Source organism: Nuphar pumila, chromosome 8 (assembly GCF_984573655.1).
Source record: "Nuphar pumila chromosome 8, dmNupPumi1.hap1.1, whole genome shotgun sequence".
Lineage (NCBI taxonomy): Eukaryota > Viridiplantae > Streptophyta > Magnoliopsida > Nymphaeales > Nymphaeaceae > Nuphar > Nuphar pumila.
Genome location: NC_143256.1, coordinates 5,333,679 through 5,352,972, shown reverse-complemented (window position 1 = coordinate 5,352,972; position 19,294 = coordinate 5,333,679). Strand labels below are relative to the sequence as shown.

The 19,294-nt window shown below is 42.3% G+C and overlaps 1 protein-coding gene across 1 annotated transcript in view; it reads left to right on the top strand.

Moving 5' to 3' along the window:
* CPSF160 (cleavage and polyadenylation specificity factor 160) overlaps window positions 1-19,294 on the top strand; it is a 233,504-nt gene that overhangs the window by 112,530 nt on the left and 101,680 nt on the right. Inside the window, exons 15-17 of the mRNA XM_090015979.1 lie at window positions 4,829-4,923; window positions 6,133-6,326; window positions 13,653-14,425. Coding sequence (XP_089872105.1) covers window positions 4,829-4,923; window positions 6,133-6,326; window positions 13,653-14,425 — 1,062 coding nt within the window. The remainder of the gene's footprint in view (window positions 1-4,828; window positions 4,924-6,132; window positions 6,327-13,652; window positions 14,426-19,294) is intronic.

The window sequence follows — 19,294 nt, the reverse complement described above, 5'->3', positions numbered from 1 at the left end:
CGACTCTCCCTCGCTCGTCTGCTGCCGCCATTTGCGACCTCTCTCCGCCGCCGCCGCCGACCACCAGGTACGTTCTCCCTCCTCTTCTTCTCCCTTTTTTTCCGTCTCTCTCTCCCATTCCTCCCCCCCCTCGGTTCTTCGTTGCACAGGGAGGGGAGGGCTGAGCCTCCTCCCTGCTTTCGTACGGCAGGCGAGGGGCGGAGCCCCCTCCCTACTTCCGTACGGCAGGGGAGGGGCTGGGCCCCTCTTCCCTGCTCTCTGCTACGGCAGGGGAGGGGTCGAGCCCCTCCTCCCTGCCCCTTTTTGTTGCGCCAGCAGGGGCCATCGGCCCCTGCCTTTCATTTGCCAGCAGGGGCCCATGGCCCCTGCCTTTCTTTTGCACCAGCAGGGGGCCATCGGCCCCTGCCTTTCATTTGCCAGCAGGGGCCTATGGCCCCTGCCTTTCTTTCGTCAGCAGGGGCATAGGCCCCTGCCTTTTGTTTGCCAGCAGGGGCCTATGGCCCCTGCCTTTCTTTGGTCAGCAGGGGCATAGGCCCCTGCCTTTCATTTGCCAGCAGGGGCCTATGGCCCCTGCCTTTCTTTCGTCAGCAGGGGCATAGGCCCCTGCCTTTTGTTTGCCAGCAGGGGCCTATGGCCCCTGCCTTTCTTTGGTCAGCAGGGGCATAGGCCCCTGCCTTTTGTTTGCCAGCAGGGGCCTATGGCCCCTGCCTTTCTTTGGTCAGCAGGGGCATAGGCCCCTGCCTTTCGTTTGCCAGCAGGGGCCATCGGCCTTTGCCTTTCTGTGTGCCAGCAGGGGCCATTGGCCCCTGCCTTTCTGTTTGCTAACAGGGGCCATCGGCCCCTGCCTTTTTGTTTGCCAGTAGGGGCCGATCCCCTGCCCCTTTTGTGCGCAAGCCTATACCCTTGGTCGACAGACCCGGGGAATCTTTGGAAGCTACATCGTAATGGGGACAGATTATTACAATTGTTGATCTCCAGCGAGGAATTCCTAGTGAACGTGAGTCATCTGCTCACATTGACTACATCCCTCTTTGGGCGGCAAGGCTCATTTGGCCCTGCCCCATCCTTTTTGGTTTTGAGTCATTTGGGACCGTTGGCCCCAACTCTATGTATTGGAGAAGTTGAGTCTTTGCCTTGCTTTTGCTTTGTCGGGGCTTGCATGTTAATATCGCATATTCGCAGCTACGACGGATCTCATTCGCGCTCCGCGACCCGAGCCGTCAATTGTGTACGTCCGCAGACGTCGGCAAGCTCGTAACCCTCCAAGGTAAGGGAAGATTGTACGAAAGACTTGGATAATTGAATTAAGTTCAATTAAACTAAAAACGATCAATAAAATGAATATATATATATATATACAAATATATATATATATATATATATATATATATTTATACGAGTATGCACTTAACTCAAGGACGCGGTTTCACGATCCTTGCCCTTTACCTTATGTCAGTCTATACTTACCATCGTGTATCACGTCGAGATCTCGTGTTGCATTCTTGCTTATGGTTTGTATGTGCCGTCACGCATCGTGGCGAGGTTCAGTGTCGCACTTCTGCTTACCGCCTTTACCTTGTCGCCGCGCTTTGCGCCTAGGCTCTTGTTTTTGTATGTATTATTACTGCTTTGCTATTGCAGATGCCGCACAGGTTTTTGCTCTTTGCATATGCCTTAAGGGCATCCTCAGGCATTCACCTCTCTCTCTTGCGACGAGAGTTGAGATGGGAGCTAGCGTTACATCCTCGTCTAAGGAGGGGGATACCTTGCAAGGATCCTGACTCCTTAAGTATGCAGTCCTGCAGACGAGTTGGAGGTTCTGTTGAGAAACATGTATCCCGTCTATCGAGGCCGGTGTCGAGTCATGCGAGGCATGTAGATACCCCGATAGCGGATGAGGTTCTAGAAAATCGCAGGCATAATGTTGGCACAAGGTACTGCTGTTTCAAAGGATATAGTAAAGTTGATAAACTTTACATCCTTGTGAAACACTCCTGTTGAGGCTTCTTTTGAGGAGCTATACCCCCTTCATCCTAGAGTACTTGTAGTCGTGCACGACACGTCTAGTACTGCGATGATCGGATGAGACGGTCGTGCGACCACGAACAGTGCGAAATGCACAATGCTGAAATCACATAAATGGCCTCACATTCGCCTTCACAGGCAAGATGCTTGAGTGGTTTAAAGACTACAGCATAGAGTGGGTCGTTAGTTAAGCAACCCCTAACGTACCTGTTCGTTTCAAGTGGTCTGTCAAGGGAGAGGACAGGACGGTACAAACTCCAATGGACAGGTTGTTAACAACCACCCTACGGGCAATGATCCGGCCTCCCCAGTCATTGGAGTTAGGGGAAAGGGGCTACAATAGTTAGCTCAAAACTTCTGCAGAAGTTGGATGCATCCGTGGCACTGCCTCCTTCGGGGAATCCTCTCTCGGCTAAAGCCGTCCCTCTGGAGCGGACTCAACTAGCTTTTCGGGTTATTCAAATACATAGAATAACAGACGCCCGAACTAGTCTCAGTTGTTTCTACGTTTTGCCTGCGCGTACCCGCGGGCCAGTAATATCGAAACATAAAGTCTGTTCACACTGGTTGTTGAGTAGTGAGACTCACTTGCACTCGCTTGCACTACTGACTCACTTGGACTCACTTGCACTCGCTTGCACTACTGACTCACTTGGACTCACTTGCACTCGCTTGCACTACTGACTCACTTGGACTCGCTTGCACTATTGACTCGCTTGCACTACATACGCGTTTGCACTATTTATCTGCTTGCATTGCTTACCTGTTTAACTGCTTATCTACTTTAAACTGCGTAACCTACTGAATGAAATGTACATAATTCAGTTTCCTTGTAGTCTATCTTGTGCACCTACTAGTTTCTTTAGCGAAACTAACCCAGTCTATGGGTACAGGTGATGAATAGGCACTTCACGGGCGATGGCGCGATGGCAAGATGGTTTCAAGACTCTCTTCTTCCTGCTCTTAGCTCGCGTCCTGATGTTTTTGGGTCTTGTAATGGATTTTCCTTGGGACATCCGAATTTTGTACTTTTGGAACCTTCTTTTAATGAAAGTGCCTTTTTCAAGTAGCATGTGTTGTATGTTTTGGTTCTTCAGCTAACGTGCCCAAAGTGGTCAACTTGCCTTTCTAAAATTAACAAAAGGATGGGCTTCCGCTTATTTCTTAAACCAACTCTGAAATAAAGAGATTCTTTTAGTCTCTTGCCTGTTTTATGAAAGGTTTGAAAGTTGAAATTTTGGGGCGTTACATAGTTGAAGAGGTAGAGTGACCGACCTTTATATTACCTATGTCCAACTCTATTTGATCCAAGAATGGTATGTTAATAACATTCTCATGTTTTCTAGAGGTTTGACCAAATCTATTCTCTAGTGCAAACCTGCCCTCCATGAACCTCAACATTCTTGTGAACTTTATCTTTCTTAGGGAATGTCATCATGAAAGACAAATCAATCTCATCTCCCTCCTTATCCTTCACCATGAAAAGAACATTCGTAGATATTCAAATTCTTCTTTCAACAAGATCATAACATTTATAACCTTTCAGACCATTCGTAAATCCCAATAAACAACATTTTGTACCTCTAGGAGAAAGTTTATCTCTATATTTATCAGACAGAAGTGTGGCCATACAAACTGCATCTGCCCAATACTCTTTAGGAATACATCCACCAAAAACAAAGGCTCTGGTAGTTTCCAATATATGTCTATTCTTTCATTTAGCAATGCTCAAGGGTATTAGGACAAGATTTCTGTTGATCTATCCCTTTTTCCTGCAAGAATTTTTCATACATGCCACTGATATATTCACTTCCAGAATTAGTACGAAGAACCTTAATCTTGGTAGTAAATTAAGTTTCAACCATAACACAAAATTTCTTGAAAAGGTTGCGTATGCTTGATCTGAAATAGAGCATGCTTAATCTTGGTAGTAATATGAGTATGCTTCATTTGAAATAGATTATTCAAGTTGCGTTTAATATTTTATTTTACAGTTAGTGTTGTAGAGGATTGCAACTCTAGCAAGTCAGTGTTATAGTCACAAACTGCAGTAACATGCATGGAATTTCTGATAGTTTTGTTAAGGTATATGTAATGTTTGCTTTACTAAGTATACAAGGTGTACTTAGGTATTTCTCTTGTATTTCATTTTATTTCTCAATGTATTCAAAGTATACTTTTGATATACTTCCTGTGTATTAAGTCTTTAGATTTATCTGGATTTAGGCTACATATACATAATGTATACTTTTAGGATAATATACATATTTTTCCTTTGTCATTAAAATGACTTTTTTTGCATATTTATTTTTTGTATTTCTTATTTTTTGGTCAAGATAGGTTGACCAAACTAGCCGTTAGCATATGCCTTATGGCTAGTTGGAAGAGGTCCAACTAGCCGTTAGGCTAGTCTTTCTTCTATATAAATGTGAGTGACAGTGTGTGCGTGAGCTAGTTGGACCTCTCCCAACTAGCTGCTAGGCTAGTCCTTCCTCTATGTAAATGAGTGTGCTTGAGTGAGGTGTGAGGGTATGGATGTAAATAATGTGTGTGTGTGTTGTAGTGAATTTATTTTTTTATTTATTGTTCTTCTTCTTGGCTATGCATGGTTTGTTGTATCTTGCCAAATGCATTTGGATTTCATTTATTTTTTGCCAAAATTATTATTTTCTTTATTTTCTTCTGTCTTGGATTCCATGCCACTTCGTAACAAGTTTGAATGCCATTATCTACTTTCTTTTGTAATTGTCTTTTTTTTTGAACCTTTTGGTAAATATGGGTCCTTTTGATTGATGCTTTGCAGGTTCTTGAGACTGCTGACCTCTTGGGAGAAGTGACCGAAAGTGTGGATTATTATGTTCAAGGTAGTACAATAGCTGCTGGAAACCTCTTTGGAAGGTGAGATAGCTACTGTCTTTCTTTGCTTGCATCTATATGCCCTCTGAGCCCATCTGTTTGCATGCATGCTTTTTTTTTTTCATATTTGTTTCATTCGAGTGATCTTCAGTCTTTATTCGTTTAGATATATGAGTGCTGCTTTGTTGCAAGGATAAACTAATGATGTCTGATTGTCGCTAAACAGGAAAAAATGAATGCAAAAATTACAGTATAAGTTTATTCTGCTTGGTTATCAGTGGCGAACATTAGTTTGTCTCAATATTTTGAGTCCATACATGATTTGAGACTATAGACCGTTTCAATGCATTCTTACACATATAAAAGATTGACTGGCTTGTGTTCATATATCCTTAGAGGCAAATGGATAAAGTAAATGTGAAGAACTTGGTTTTAGTTTTTTATTAAAATGGCTAACATTGTACTTAATGTAAGAATATATGGAAAATATGGGTGCTAAATGATCTGGACAGCATTGCACTTTTCTTGTTCTCAAGTTTGGGCCCCACTTATAAATATAGTTGGTAGACATGGTGAAAATATAGGACCTGTACTTCTTTTGTTCTCAAGTTTTGGGTTTATTCTTGATAGTGAAAGGGCTTTTAAGAAGCTTCTGGAAATTAGTTCTTAGTTTTTGGAGGCGTGGAGATTAATTTGAGTTTTGCTTCTTTTGATACCATTTTTGATAGAAATTTTGACAGTGGATGGAGAGACATCTTTTGAGTTTTTGAGGAAATTTTAACTTGCCCTCTTTTGCTTTTCAACCAGTGATAATAAAGCTTTTGTACATGTTTTGATTCTTCTTGATTTTCTGCCTGGAATGATTTTTATCACATTTGTGATGGTGTTTGAAACCTTGCAAAGACTACTCTTGTTAATAGCAATATTTGTGAAAATTGTTGACATTTTAGCTTTGCCACAGACTGTAAAGTACACTGGCTATGATTGAGGGTGCAATGTGGGATGGATATAGTTGGTTCTTTGATAGCAGTCTAGTATATTTTTCTTGATCGTGATTTGACACGTTTGTTTTTTTGTTGTTTTTTTTATCCAAGCAATGCTCATTTGTTGAAATTTGTTTTTTGATGCATAATCCTTGTTTTTGTTGGATCTAATTTATGTTTTTCACTTGGGTAGCATGTCTTACCAGCTTTGATATTAAATAGCTTAAACATATGGATGGTACTTTATATGATTTCTTTTGCATGTAAGGCGTCGGGTGATCCAAGTGTATGCACGTGGTGCTAGAATTCTTGATGGAGCTTATATGACTCAAGAAGTGAGCTTTGGGGCTAATTCGGATTCTAATGCTACTCCTGATAACCCAACAGTCTGTTCAGCTTCCATAGCTGATCCATATGTGCTTTTAAAAATGACTGATGGAAGTATCCAGCTTCTTATTGGAGGTAATTGTTCATATGCATGGTTTCTGTTATAGTTGTGAAGCATAGTTTTTTTTGACTCAGAGACTCGGCCTTTGCCTTCAATTGTCAGGTTGGCAAAAATTTCTCCATGTTTAAAGATCCAGTTAAATTATTTGAGGAATCAAGGCTTGGTTAACATGGACAAATCTTACCTGCAACTACTTCTGAGTCTTCAAAGATGGAGTGTCCAAAGATTGCTTGGTTAAATTTATAGTTTTTGATCAGGATTAATTGTGTCATAGTTGCAGACAAGCACCTAATTTAATTTTTTTGATTTTCTCCAAGTTACCAGAGATTTTGGATATTTTTGAGCTATATCACATATATACTCCATTTTTCTGTCTGATTCATATGACACATGCATGATGCTAAATAAAATCTCCATTAAAATAAGCATATCTCCAATAGCCATTAAACATATGAAAAGAAGGCCTATATGTGTCACATCGACTTGCCTAAGCACCCATAGCACCTGCTTTGATGCGACACAGTGTGAGGTGCCATGCGGTGTGCGGCACTTGATGCAGTGAACCACACCCAAGACTCAGACCGTCCTAAACTGGATTCATTCAGTGTTGATTGAGTCCAGTTTCATCCTTTTCCATAAAAATTAAAAACAAAATAATTAAAAAATGGGGCCGTTGATGAGTTGGGACATGATTGGCCACCCACCCAATCCCCTTGCCAATTTACCCAAGTGCCCCTTCCAGTGACGTGTTGGGGAAGCTGCTACAACGACGTCCACTCTGAAACGCGGTGCTCTCTCTCTCTCTCTCTATATATATATATATATCGTGCCTCTTCCTCTTTCTCCACCACCTCCTCTCTCTCTCTCTCTGTGTGTGTGTGTGTCTCCACCCCCTAACACCTGGCCTAGAGGGCTGACTTCACCTAAATCAGGCTGGGTTTTGACTGAGGCCTGATTCAGCTAAGTCAGACCTGCATCTGGACCCAGGTCTGATTCAGTGTTAATCAGACCTGCATCTGGTACCAGGTCTGATTTCGGTAGGCTGGCCGTAGTCATGGATTGGAGTAGGAAGCTAGCTGCCCTGGGAATCACTTTCGTTAATGTGGTAGAGGCCTATATTAATGTGAGACCAAGGTTGCTAGACTAAGAAGCGGAAGCGGGAAACGATACGGGAAGCAGAATCGAGAAGCAATGCATTTTAAAATGTATAGGAAGCACGAAGTGAGGAATTATATATATATATATATATCAGAATTAAATGGGAACTAAAATAAAACACAAATAAAAACTAAAATTGACTAATATTAAATTTCATGAGTTTTTAGTGTAAAAATTATTTTTTTAACAAAATCTAAAAACAATGTCTACCAATTTAGAGGCACATGGAAGTGAGTAGGAAGAGAGATAAAAACATAAAAAAACATGAAAAGTTGAGTAAGAGAACATATAAGAATAGATGAAGCGTGTGGAAAGCATAGGATAAGCGTGAGGGAATAAAGGTTTTTATCTAAGTCACAAGGACTCGGCAAACTGGGCGCCTTACCCGCGTCGACGCGGGTGCGACACCCGGTGTGATCGACCACTCAGGGTCATTTGTGTCCATTTTTTGAAAAAAAAAATACTCCCAAGTTTGCCTCCTGCCGTCGCCACTCGAATGGGTCAAAGAGAGGGAAAAAGAACGAGGAGGGGAGGTGCTGAGCACCTCCCTCCCTAGCAGACCCAGAGCCACCACGATGGTGGCTCTGGTCCACCGACCTGAGAACAGGAGGGTCGAAGGAGAAGGAGAAGAGAGAAGAAGACTCGGGGAAGGGGGGTTTACCTGAGAAGGCTGCGGAGGGCGCTGAAGTCGCCGACGAAGGGGGTGCCCACGGGAGGGGGGTCAGTTGTCGAAAAAACATCATGAGAGAGGGAGAAATGAACGGTGGGGATCGTTGGGGTTTCAGTGACTGAGGGAGCTCGAGAGGAAGGGAAACGAAGGGAGAGGAGAGGGTAACAGAGAGAGAGGGAGAGTGACGAGCACAGGGGGGGGAGGCTATCTGTCGGTGCTCCGGCGAGCCTTTGGCTGGAGGTCGGACGGAAGGAGAGACCATGGTAGGCGGCAAAGGTGGGGAGGGTTTTCTCGAATGAGAAAACCCTAACCCCTCTGTTGCTTTATAAAAGCACGGGGGTGGGGTATCCAGTTTGGGTCTGGGTTGGGTCCAGACCCGACCCGGGTTCGACCCAAATTTTTTTAAATCCTGGGTTTTACAGAGGTAGGGTTTTCCGAAACATCACGATCACTTGGCGGAGATCCATATAAGGGGGGAAGGAGGAGAGAGTGATATCTGCGAAGAGATCGGAGTCTGCATGACTGACTGGTAAGAAGTTGGAACCCTAAGGTGGAAGAGACGAGCGCCTCATCGATCGCGCGGCGGGCCACTCGAATCTGCCTCCTTTCATGGTGGGTGTCATGCAATCGACCGGGACCAAGCCCAGCAGGCCCTCCGACAAGGGTTATGCCATTTCTTTGGGGTTTTCGACCCTTAACCCGCCTTGAGCCCTCGTCCCGACGAGGAATCAGAATGCTCATGAGCTCGTCGTGCACTTGCTGAGTCTGACAATGGCCATAACTGACGTCGAGGAGCGCCTCGCCGGAGTCACTCTCTACGCTCTATTCAATTCGAACGAGGATTTCGTGTTGGTTTCGGGCGCAATTCGTGTTGAGAAATTAGTAATACTTGAACTGGGTTAAGATGGTGTAACGCCCCAAATTTCAAACTTGCGAACCTTTTCAGAAAAAACAGGCAAGAGACTAGATATATCTCTTTCTTTCAAAGTTTGTTTATGAAATTAGCGAAAGTTTTTTCTTTGATAAATCATAAGGCATGCTGACAACTTTGAGCACGTTAGCTAAAAGAACCAAAAGTCACAAGATTCAGATATCCTAAGGGAAATCCGATACAAACCCAAGCGTCCAGGACGCGAGCTAAGAGCAGGAAGAAGAAGTCTTGAAGCCATCTTGCAATCGCGCCATCGCCTGTAGTGTACCAAATCATCACTTGTACCCATAGAATGGGTTAGTTTCGCGAAAAACTAGTAGGTGCACAAGAGAGACTAACAGAAAACTGAATTAAGTATATTTAATTCAGTAGGTTACGCATTTTAAAGCAGATAGGCAGTTAAACAGGTAAGCAATGCAAGCAGGTGAATAGTGCAAACGCGTAAGCAGTACAAGCGAATAAGGCGTGCGAGCGAGTCAGTAGTGCAAGCGAGTAAGCGGTGCAAATGCGTAAGTAGTGCAAACAGTAAGCTGTTCAACACAAGTAAGCAGTTCAAAGCAAGTAAGCAGTGCAATTGACCAACGCAGCATACGATCCATTTGATCGTAAGTTGGGAACTACTACGTAACAAGCTTGTCCTCGTTCCTAGAACGAGGTCTCTGCATCTAATCACCATCAGGACATCGTTTGTCACTCACTACTTGTAACCAACGCTTTGTCCTGAATGACCTTAATCTATCATCATCTCTTAAAGTCTTACGCAGCTAACCGTCACCGGTTATGACGCACTAAGGCGTCATACTTTCTCAGAAAAGCTCACCCTTCCGTAGAAGGTTCAAAACATGATCACTAACTCAAATCGCTAACGATCTGATTCTCACACCTGAGTCAAGCATGTAATCATGCTAAAACAGAAAGCCGAAACTATGAATTCATAGTTGGCTATCACAAACAATCTCAGAAGATCGTCACAGCTCACCATAACTTTTTATGGTAAGCAAAAACACAAGATCCACGTCGGATCGTTCGGTCCGAGAGATATACGACCGGACAAGGAATTACCGCCCTAGAGGGTATACCTGATCTTGGACCCTACACTTCCTCACAGGAGTTCACCGTCTTTGCGGCTACCCGTTCGTGGACAGTGTAGATCCTCACAGAGATCTCCCACTCTAGCCGGGTCACCTGATCTGAGAAATGTATAACCTCACAACGAAACCTTTGGGAAACCGATCCCCAACATATGCCATATCCAATGAAAATCATTGCGATACACGCATCAACCCAAAAGACCGCTCTTGGGGTCGATAGCTACTAATACAAACAACAAGATCAACGGCGAATCACCTGGTCTGGGAAATGTATAACCTCACAAGGAATTCCGCCCTAGATGGTATACTTGATCTTGGACCATACACTTCCTCACAGGAGTTCACCGTCTTTGCGGCTGTACGTTCGTGGACAGTGTACATCCTCACAAAGAATTTACCACTCTAGCCGGGTACCTGGTCTTGATCATACACACCCTCGCAGATAATCCTTTGGAGATCAGGTGCTCGACAGACACCCCACTCAGTGATACATGCATCAATAATCGAGTGCTCTGAACCATTGACCGCCTCGGGGTCGGTAGCCAAAATAGGGGCACAAGCTTGCATATCAGCAATATGCATCGTATCACTTCACATGGAAGCATAAAATTCTACGCATCGTGTTATTGCCACAAGGAATATTACAATCCTCAAATAGGCCCTCAAAGCATGTGTAAACGACACATGAGAACACACAGATATGACAATTCAGTTGATTCTATGGGCGAAGGGTAACTAACTCTACCCGTCAGCCAAACAAAACAACTGAATAAGACAAACACTCATAACAATGCTCGTAAAACATAGAATTACCATAAAATGGCTCAGTCCATCAACAAGTAATTAAATTAATTGTAAGGCATAAACCATTACATCACAAGCCATTCATAAGCAATCATACGGCAACAGTTATATCACAATATGTAAGCAACTTATAAGACAAGCGGTCACATCAATCCTAGTTGCCACCAGTTCGTAGATTACGAGCTGTATTCAATCACATCAATCATAAGAGATGCAAGCCAACAAGTGCTACGCTACAATAAGCACCAAACAGTTCTACCAAGGGATAAAGCAAGTCACATGTTAATATGTAGCAACTGGTATAATGTTATTATTATAAGCATTTAACTAGTATGAGAAACTCCTTATTACTCTGCAAATAACTGCGTAAGCAGTTTAACCAACTAGAGTAACGCCTTGACAGGCGTGCACAGTTCAACGAGTAGCATACTGAACTATCGAGCAAGCAAGTGAATTAGTAGTGCAAGCGAATCAGTAGTGCAAGCGAAGCAGTAGTGCAAGTGAAGTAGTAGTGCAAGCGACGCTCACGACTCAACGACCAGTGTGAACAGACCTTATGTTTCGATAATTACTGGCCTGCGGGTACGCGCAGGCAAAACATAGAAACAATTGAGACTAGTTCGGGCGTCTGTTATTCTATGTATTTTCAATAACCCGAATAGCTAGTTGAGTCCGCTCCAAAGGGGACGACATTAGCCGAGAGAGAATTCCCCAGAGGCTGAAAAGCAGTGCCACAGATGCATCCAACTTCTGCAGAAGTGTTGAACTAACTTGTGTAGCCCCTATCTTCTAACTCCAATGACTGAGGATGCCAGATCTTTGCCCGTGGGGTGGTTGTTAACAACCTGTCCATTGGAGTTTTTGTACCGATCTGTCCTCTCCCTTGACAGACAACCAGAAGCGAACGGGTGCGTTAGGGGTTGCCTAACTAACGACCCATTCTATGCTGTGGTCTTTAAACCACTCGAGCATCTTGCCTGTGAAGGCGAATGTGAGGCCATTTATGTGATTACAACATTTTGCATTTAGCGCTGTTCGAGGTCGCACGACCGTCTCATCTGATCATCGCAGTACTAGACGTGTCATGCACGACTACAAATACTCCAAGATGAAGGGGGTATAACTCTTCAATAGAAGCCTCAACAGGAGAGTTTCACAAAGATGTAAAGTTTATCAACTTTACTTTATCTTTTAAAACAACAGTACCTTGTGCTAACATTATGCATGTGATTATCTCGAATCACATCCGCTATCGGGGTATCTACATGTCTCGCATGACTCGATACCGACCTCGATAGACGGGATACATGTTTCTCAATAGAACACCCACTAAGAAGAGCAGGGAGGGGTGTCGTGCCCCTCCCCTGCTAAAAGGGGGCAAAGGGAGGGGGTTTGACCCCTCCCGTGTCCACACAGAGAAATGAGGGAGAGAGAGAGAAGAGACGGAGAGGGAAAAGAGGGAGAAAGAAGAAGCGATGGCGTACCAGGGGGTTTTCGGAGGAACTCGCCGAAGAGGAGCTCGCCGGAAGGAAAAAAGGGGGGGGGTCGCCGATGTCGGTGGCGGCGGCTGTCGGGGGTCGCCGGCGTCGGTGACCGTGGACGAGCGAGAGAGGGAAACGGAGAGACAGAGAGCGAGTGGCGGTGAGGGGGGTTTCGTAACCCTCCTCCCGCCTGCCTCGCTGTCTTTTAATGACAGCGAGGGGCGGTGGCCCGGGTCGGGTCCGGGTCGGATCCGGATCCGGCCCAAACCAATTTTTTTTTTTTTTGATATTACATTTAGTATGCTATACCATAAAGAAAACAAACATGAGGTGAGTTCGACAAGACCCGATGCGAAGCAAAACAAGGGACTTCGCTTCCTGCAGACACGCTGCGGAAGCAGAGGCTTGGGGCACGAGCCCTGCTTAGCGCGGCAGGAACAGGGGAGCAGAGCCCTGGCTTTCTGCCAGCGAACAGAGGCAGGTAGGCCTGCTCCCTGCCAGCCAAAGCAGACCGAGAAGACAAGCAGGGAGCAGCCGCTCCCTATTTGTAGAAGACTCAGGCGGCTAGGGTCCAGCCCCTGCCGACCTGCCAGAGGACGAGGGATCAAATTTTTTTTTCCGACTTTTACAGATGGCATTCTAATGGTGAACTTGGATTTATTTTTTCTTTCAAATTAATCTGATGGTTTGATTAGAGAATGAGGGAGATAAAAGAATTCATAAAAAATATGATGGGGGGTAAGTTAACTGTTAATATATATATATATATATATATATATATATATATATATATATATATATATATATATATATATATATATATATATATATATTTTTATATTTTTGCCGCACCCCCACACCCAAGTTTTTTGAAAGTGCCGCACCTGTACCCGCACCCATGTGACATAGGTTCTCATTAAGTTTCGGAAGCAAGTTTTCGGAAAGCGAGCTTCCTACCTATCTAAGAAGCTTCCAGTAACTCTGTGTCAGACACTTGGTCCTTTTAGCGATAAAAGTGTGTGCAATAAGGGTTTCTTTGTCAGGTCATGGGGCCGACATGTGCTTTTATTCCTCTTAAGTTGTTTGATTCCTTTCTAACTGGACATTAGAGTTAAAATTATTTCTCTTTCTCTCTCTCACTGCCCGTTTTAAAATGTTGGAATTTGCAATTCTGTGTCTAACTGTGTAATTGCGTTTTTTTTCAGACCCTGAAACTTGCACTGTTTCAAAAAATGTTCCCATGATATCTGAGAAATCTACAAGTTTGGTTTCATCGTGCACTCTTTATCATGACAAGGGCCCTGAGCCATGGCTTAGGAAGACTAGTACAGATGCATGGCTTTCTACTGGTGTATCTGAGGCTGTTGATGGAAATGATGGTTCACTGCATGATCAGGGGGATATATACTGCATTATTTGCTATGAAAGTGAAATCCTTGAAATTTATGAGGTACCTGGTTTCAGGTGTGTCTTCACCGTGGATATGTTTGCATCTGGGATGAGCCATCTGGTTGATACATGTCTTCATGAACCAGCTCTTGATATCCAGAATGCGAAAGAAAGTAACGAACAAGTTAAGAAAGACACAACACAAAATATGAAGGTTGTGGAGTTGTCTATGCATAGATGGTCTGGTCAGCATGCTCGTCCTTTTCTATTTGGTATCCTGGCTGATGGTACAATTCTTTGCTACCATGCTTACTTGTATGAGGGTCATGATAATATACGAAAAAATGATGGACAAATCTCTGCTGAGAATGCTGTTGAAGTTGGCAGTATAAGCACTTCAAGGCTAAGGAATTTAAGGTTCGTTCGTGTTTTCTTGGAGTCATTGACAAGGGAGGAATCTTCTACAGGGAAGTGTAATCAAAGAATAACCGTATTTAAAAATGTGGCTGGTTGTCAAGGTTTATTCCTTGCTGGTTCAAGGCCTGCATGGTTCATGATATGCAGGGAACGCCTTCGAGTACATCCACAGGTATGCTATTTCAGTTTTTTCTTTATCTTTCATCCAAATCTTTATCCTATATAAAATGTATTTTCTTACTTAAATTGTATACAGATTCATGGATTCTTCAAATTTGAAGTGTATAGAATCTACCAAAACTGAGCAAAGTGTAGCTTCAGCTGTTACGAAAGAAGCCTCTTTTCTCATTGATTGTAGTATGCACAATCTGTGTTCATGTTTTTTTAACACAACATCGTCTGTGTGTGTGTGTGTGTGCTCACAGAGATGACTTTTTTGAATTAGGATCTAAGTTTGGTTCTTGATGTAAACCTTCCTAGACCATGACATTTTCTGGATAATTATATTGACCATGACAGAGATATCGGCACTGGTGCATAGATACTCTTATATGCAATTTCTCTCTGTTTGGTATTAAACCAAGAGAGGAAGCAATAGAAGAGAAGATGAGAGAAAGCCACACAAAGGAAACTTCATTAGTCTAAAATGAGAATGGTTACTACGATATAAGGGGTTGACCCCCCCTTTCTAACAAATAAAGAAAAAGGACAGATAGCCATCAATTTTACCTGTTACAGTTGATCCCCAAGTCATTTGTGTTTCAGAGCAGCCAGATCATCACCTTATACAGTTTAATTAGATATGACCTAATCATGGGACTGAAAGAAGAAGCCTTCCAGTCATGACTGTGAAGCACACCAAACCCCATATGGTATAAAAGTGGAAAAGATGAAAGAACCACAGGAACATTATTCTACAACATTACTTTTTAATGATTATTTATGCTTCTTTGACTGAATATTTATATGTAAATATGTTGTAAGACTTCTTCTAAGATATGGTATAAGAATGTACATTTTTGAGCTGTCACAAATACCAGCAACATTTTCAAACTATTGCTATTTTATCATGATAAATTCACAAATCAATAAAATCCTGATGAGTCCAAAATATAACTTTTTTCAATATTGCAATTTAATGGTTGATTTTTATGGGTTTTTAGTATTTTGTATTTTTATATTTTTCTTTATTTTGTATATTTTAAATTTTATACATGTTGAGACTTTCTTGGTATTTTCCCACACCAGCAAAATATTCAATTTATGAAGAGTTTATCCCAGAGTTACCGGAAGGGCCTAGGTAAAAGGGGAAGCGCGCTTCGAAAGCGCAAAACGTTGCGCTTCCGAAGCGTGCGGGGAAGCGCCACTTTTAAATGGGAATCGCGCTTCCCTTTAATGGGAAGCGTACTTCCCATCACGCTTCCCCCGCGCTTCCCCCACGCTTCCCCAATTTTTTTTTATTTTTTTGTATTTTTTATTTTTTATTTTTATTTTTTCACTTCCCCCTCGCTTCTTAGGTAGCTTCCGGTTCGCTTCCGGTTTGCTTCCTAGGTCGCTTCCGAGATGATTCCCGACTCGCTGCTAAGTGGTCCCATGCTTCCCGCTTCCTAAAATTTTGAAAGTGCCTCGCTTCCCGCTCTCGCTTCCTCAACTGGCAACCATGGTTTATCCCTTGTAGCGAAAATCCTGGTACTGAGATTTGTGATTGCAATTTTGAATGTATCTTAGATTCTCTGGCACATAATTCATTATGATATATGTCACATAGATGCGGGTGCGGGTGCAGCGATGCAACACTTAAAAAAAAACTTGGATGCTTGGGTGCGAGGGTATATATAAAATCTCGGACAGACTTGTCTATGTATACCCAAACTGCTTCAAACCTGGGTTTACTTTGACACAAGTCTGAATCCGACTGAGTCAAAGCAAACACAATAGACCCAGGTCCAATTCAGACCTAGGTTTGCTTTTATGCAAGACTGAGTCTGACTTGGGTCAGAATAGGTCCAGGTCGAATTCAGATCTGGGTTGCTTTGACCCAAGTCTGAATCAAACTTGGGTCTAAACAGATCCAGGTCAATCAGACCCGAGTCTAACTCAGTTAACACCTGGCTGCTTGTTTGTGTCGGGTGTTGGAAAACTATAAAAAAATAAGAAAAAGGCGGAAAAGGGGCGAGAAAAAAGAAAAAAGGGGAGAGACAGAGCGAGTCTCGTTGTGTACACAGCGGAGGAGATGGAGGAGGTGGGGGCGGAAAAAAGAAGCAAAAGGGAGCAGAAGAGGAGGAAAAAGTGGAGAGAGAGAGAGAGAGAGAGAGAGAGAGAAAGAGAGTATTCCAAACTACAAACCATACTGTGTATTGAATTGATTGAAGAATAAATCAAATTGTCAAAGATACAAAATCGTCTATATCAATATGAGCCATTCTCTCAAAATCCAGAACACCAGTCACACAACTCACAGTCTCCAACCAGCTAGTCCAGGACATCACTGAGCATTTGTGCTTGTAAAGCAATTTTAAGAAAACGGGTAAGAACCGAAGTCCTCGCATGAATTCCTCAAAAAATCCAAATAGTAAAGGAAATAGCATAAACAAATTTATGCATAAATTTCAGAGGAATATGACAAGCAATAACTTACTGCAACTACTTTACCATTCAAACATTCAATCAAATATCATGCAAAAACAAATATTATGCAAAGTCAAATATATATAAATGCATGAACTAATGCTACAACAACAACAACAACAACTACGCCTTCATCCCAAAACAATTGGGGTCAGCGATATGAACCAAAAAAGAAATTCATTTTGGGTCTTCCACATGAATCCTTTTCCTCCAATCATTTCTATCCAACGCCATGTCCTCGGTGAGGTTCAAAGCATTCATATCCTTTCCTATCATCTCCATCCAAGTCTTCCTAGGCCTACCCCGACCTCTTTTAACTAATATATTTTCCCATTTCTCCAACCTTCTAACTGGAGCATCATTAGGCCTTCGCCGAATATGTCCAAACCACCGTAAACGATTCTCTCTCATCTTATTTTCAATGGGTGCAACGCCTACCTTCTTACATATCTCCTCGTTCCAAATCTTATCTTTTATTGTATTTCCACACATCCATCTCAGCATACGCATCTCAGCTACACTCATTTTTTGAATATGATGTCTCTTGGCAGCCCAACATTCCGTACCATATAGTAAAGCGGGCCTAATAGTCGTCCTATAAAACTTTCCCTTCAACCGCAATGGCATTCTACGATCGCACACCACTCCAGCTGCACTCTTCCATTTTATCCACCCAACCTTTATCCTATGATTTACATCTCCATCAATCTCTCCAAACTTTTGAATGATAGATCCCAAATATTTGAAAGAATCATCCACCGGTATTTCGTGTTCACCAAGCTTCACTACACTCCCATCTCTATTTCGTTGCTTACTAAATCGACATTCCATTTATTCTGTCTTACTCTTACTCAACTTAAAACCTCTTGCTTCCAATGTTTGTCTCCATAATTCTAACTTAGCATTAACCCCAACTCTAGTCTCATCAATCAAAACAATATCATCAGCAAACAACATACACCACAACACATTTTCTTGAATTGATCTCGTAAGCTCATCCATCACTATAGTAAATAGGAAAGGGCTTAAAGCAGATCCTTGATGTAACCCAACCGTTATAGGAAAATTGGTTGTCACCCCTCCACAAGTGCGGACATTGGTTACTACTCCTTCATACATATCTTTAATTATACTAATGTACTTGAGAGAAACACCTTTCTTCATCATTGTCCACCAGAGAACGTCCCTAGGTACTCTATCGTATGCCTTCTCTAAATCAATAAAAACCATATGCAAATCTTTGTTCCTCTCTCTATATCTTTCAATAAGTTGTCTAAGAAGATGTATAGCTTCCATAGTTGATCTTCCAGGCATAAAACCAAATTGATTCTCCGATATCGTGACAACCTTCCTCAACCTAGACTCAATCACCCTCTCCCAAAGTTTCATAGTATGACTCATGAGTTTTATACCACGATAGTTTGTGCAATCTTGTATATCACCCTTATTCTTATATAAAGGCACCAAAGTACTCTTCCTCCACTCATTAGGTATCTTATTTGTTCGCCAAATCAAGTTAAAAAGATTTGTCAACCATTCTAAACATTTCTCTCCCAAGCATTTCCAAGCCTCGATAGGTATACCATCTGGGCCAACTGCCCTTCTTGATTTCATTTTCTTCAAAGCCTCTGCAATTACTAATGCTGAACAGTAAAAATATGCATGATTCAATGCATATGCAGGAATAACTTATTAAGTTTTTTATCAGAGTTGCTTTTGCATGCATGTCCTTATTAAATGTATACAAATTTAATTTTCACTTTTCCTTAAACCCACAAATATTGAAAATGAGTACAAATTCACCAAGTTTAAGTTAGGTTCCCAATTGTAACTTAATAAATTATTTGTATTTTATTAGTGGGTTTCACACTTGTTCCTCGATCGATATCAAGGATCAACACCATCCATCAGAACATTAGAAATCAACATCTAATGCCGGAACATCAGAGAAATCATCATCCACTCGTGCCTCTTTCTTGGTATGCCAATAACTATAGTTGAGTTAACAACACCACCCCTAGAAAAAGTGGTTGAATCTCCCTAAAATCGTAGCCGCAAAGTTAACCACCATATGCTGTTTAGTGGCACAATCACACACAAAGTTTTTTGTATCCTCACGATACTCCAAGACCGCCATCAAAGATTCTCAAAATATGGACGGGACATCAAGGAAGTGATTAATTATACTGTTAGGTTTCTTTTGCCATTTCAAATAATTCTCAAGTTCTTTATAGAAGAACTGTCTTGCAAATCAACATGCAAAAACAATTTCGGGTCAATGTAATTAAATTTAAAAAATCAATAATTTTAGAAATAAATGTTGCAAATGCATAAATAAAATCAACATTTGGCACAACACCTGCTCTTCGCCTACACGGTCCGCAGTGGTTCACATGTGACCACCAATAGATCT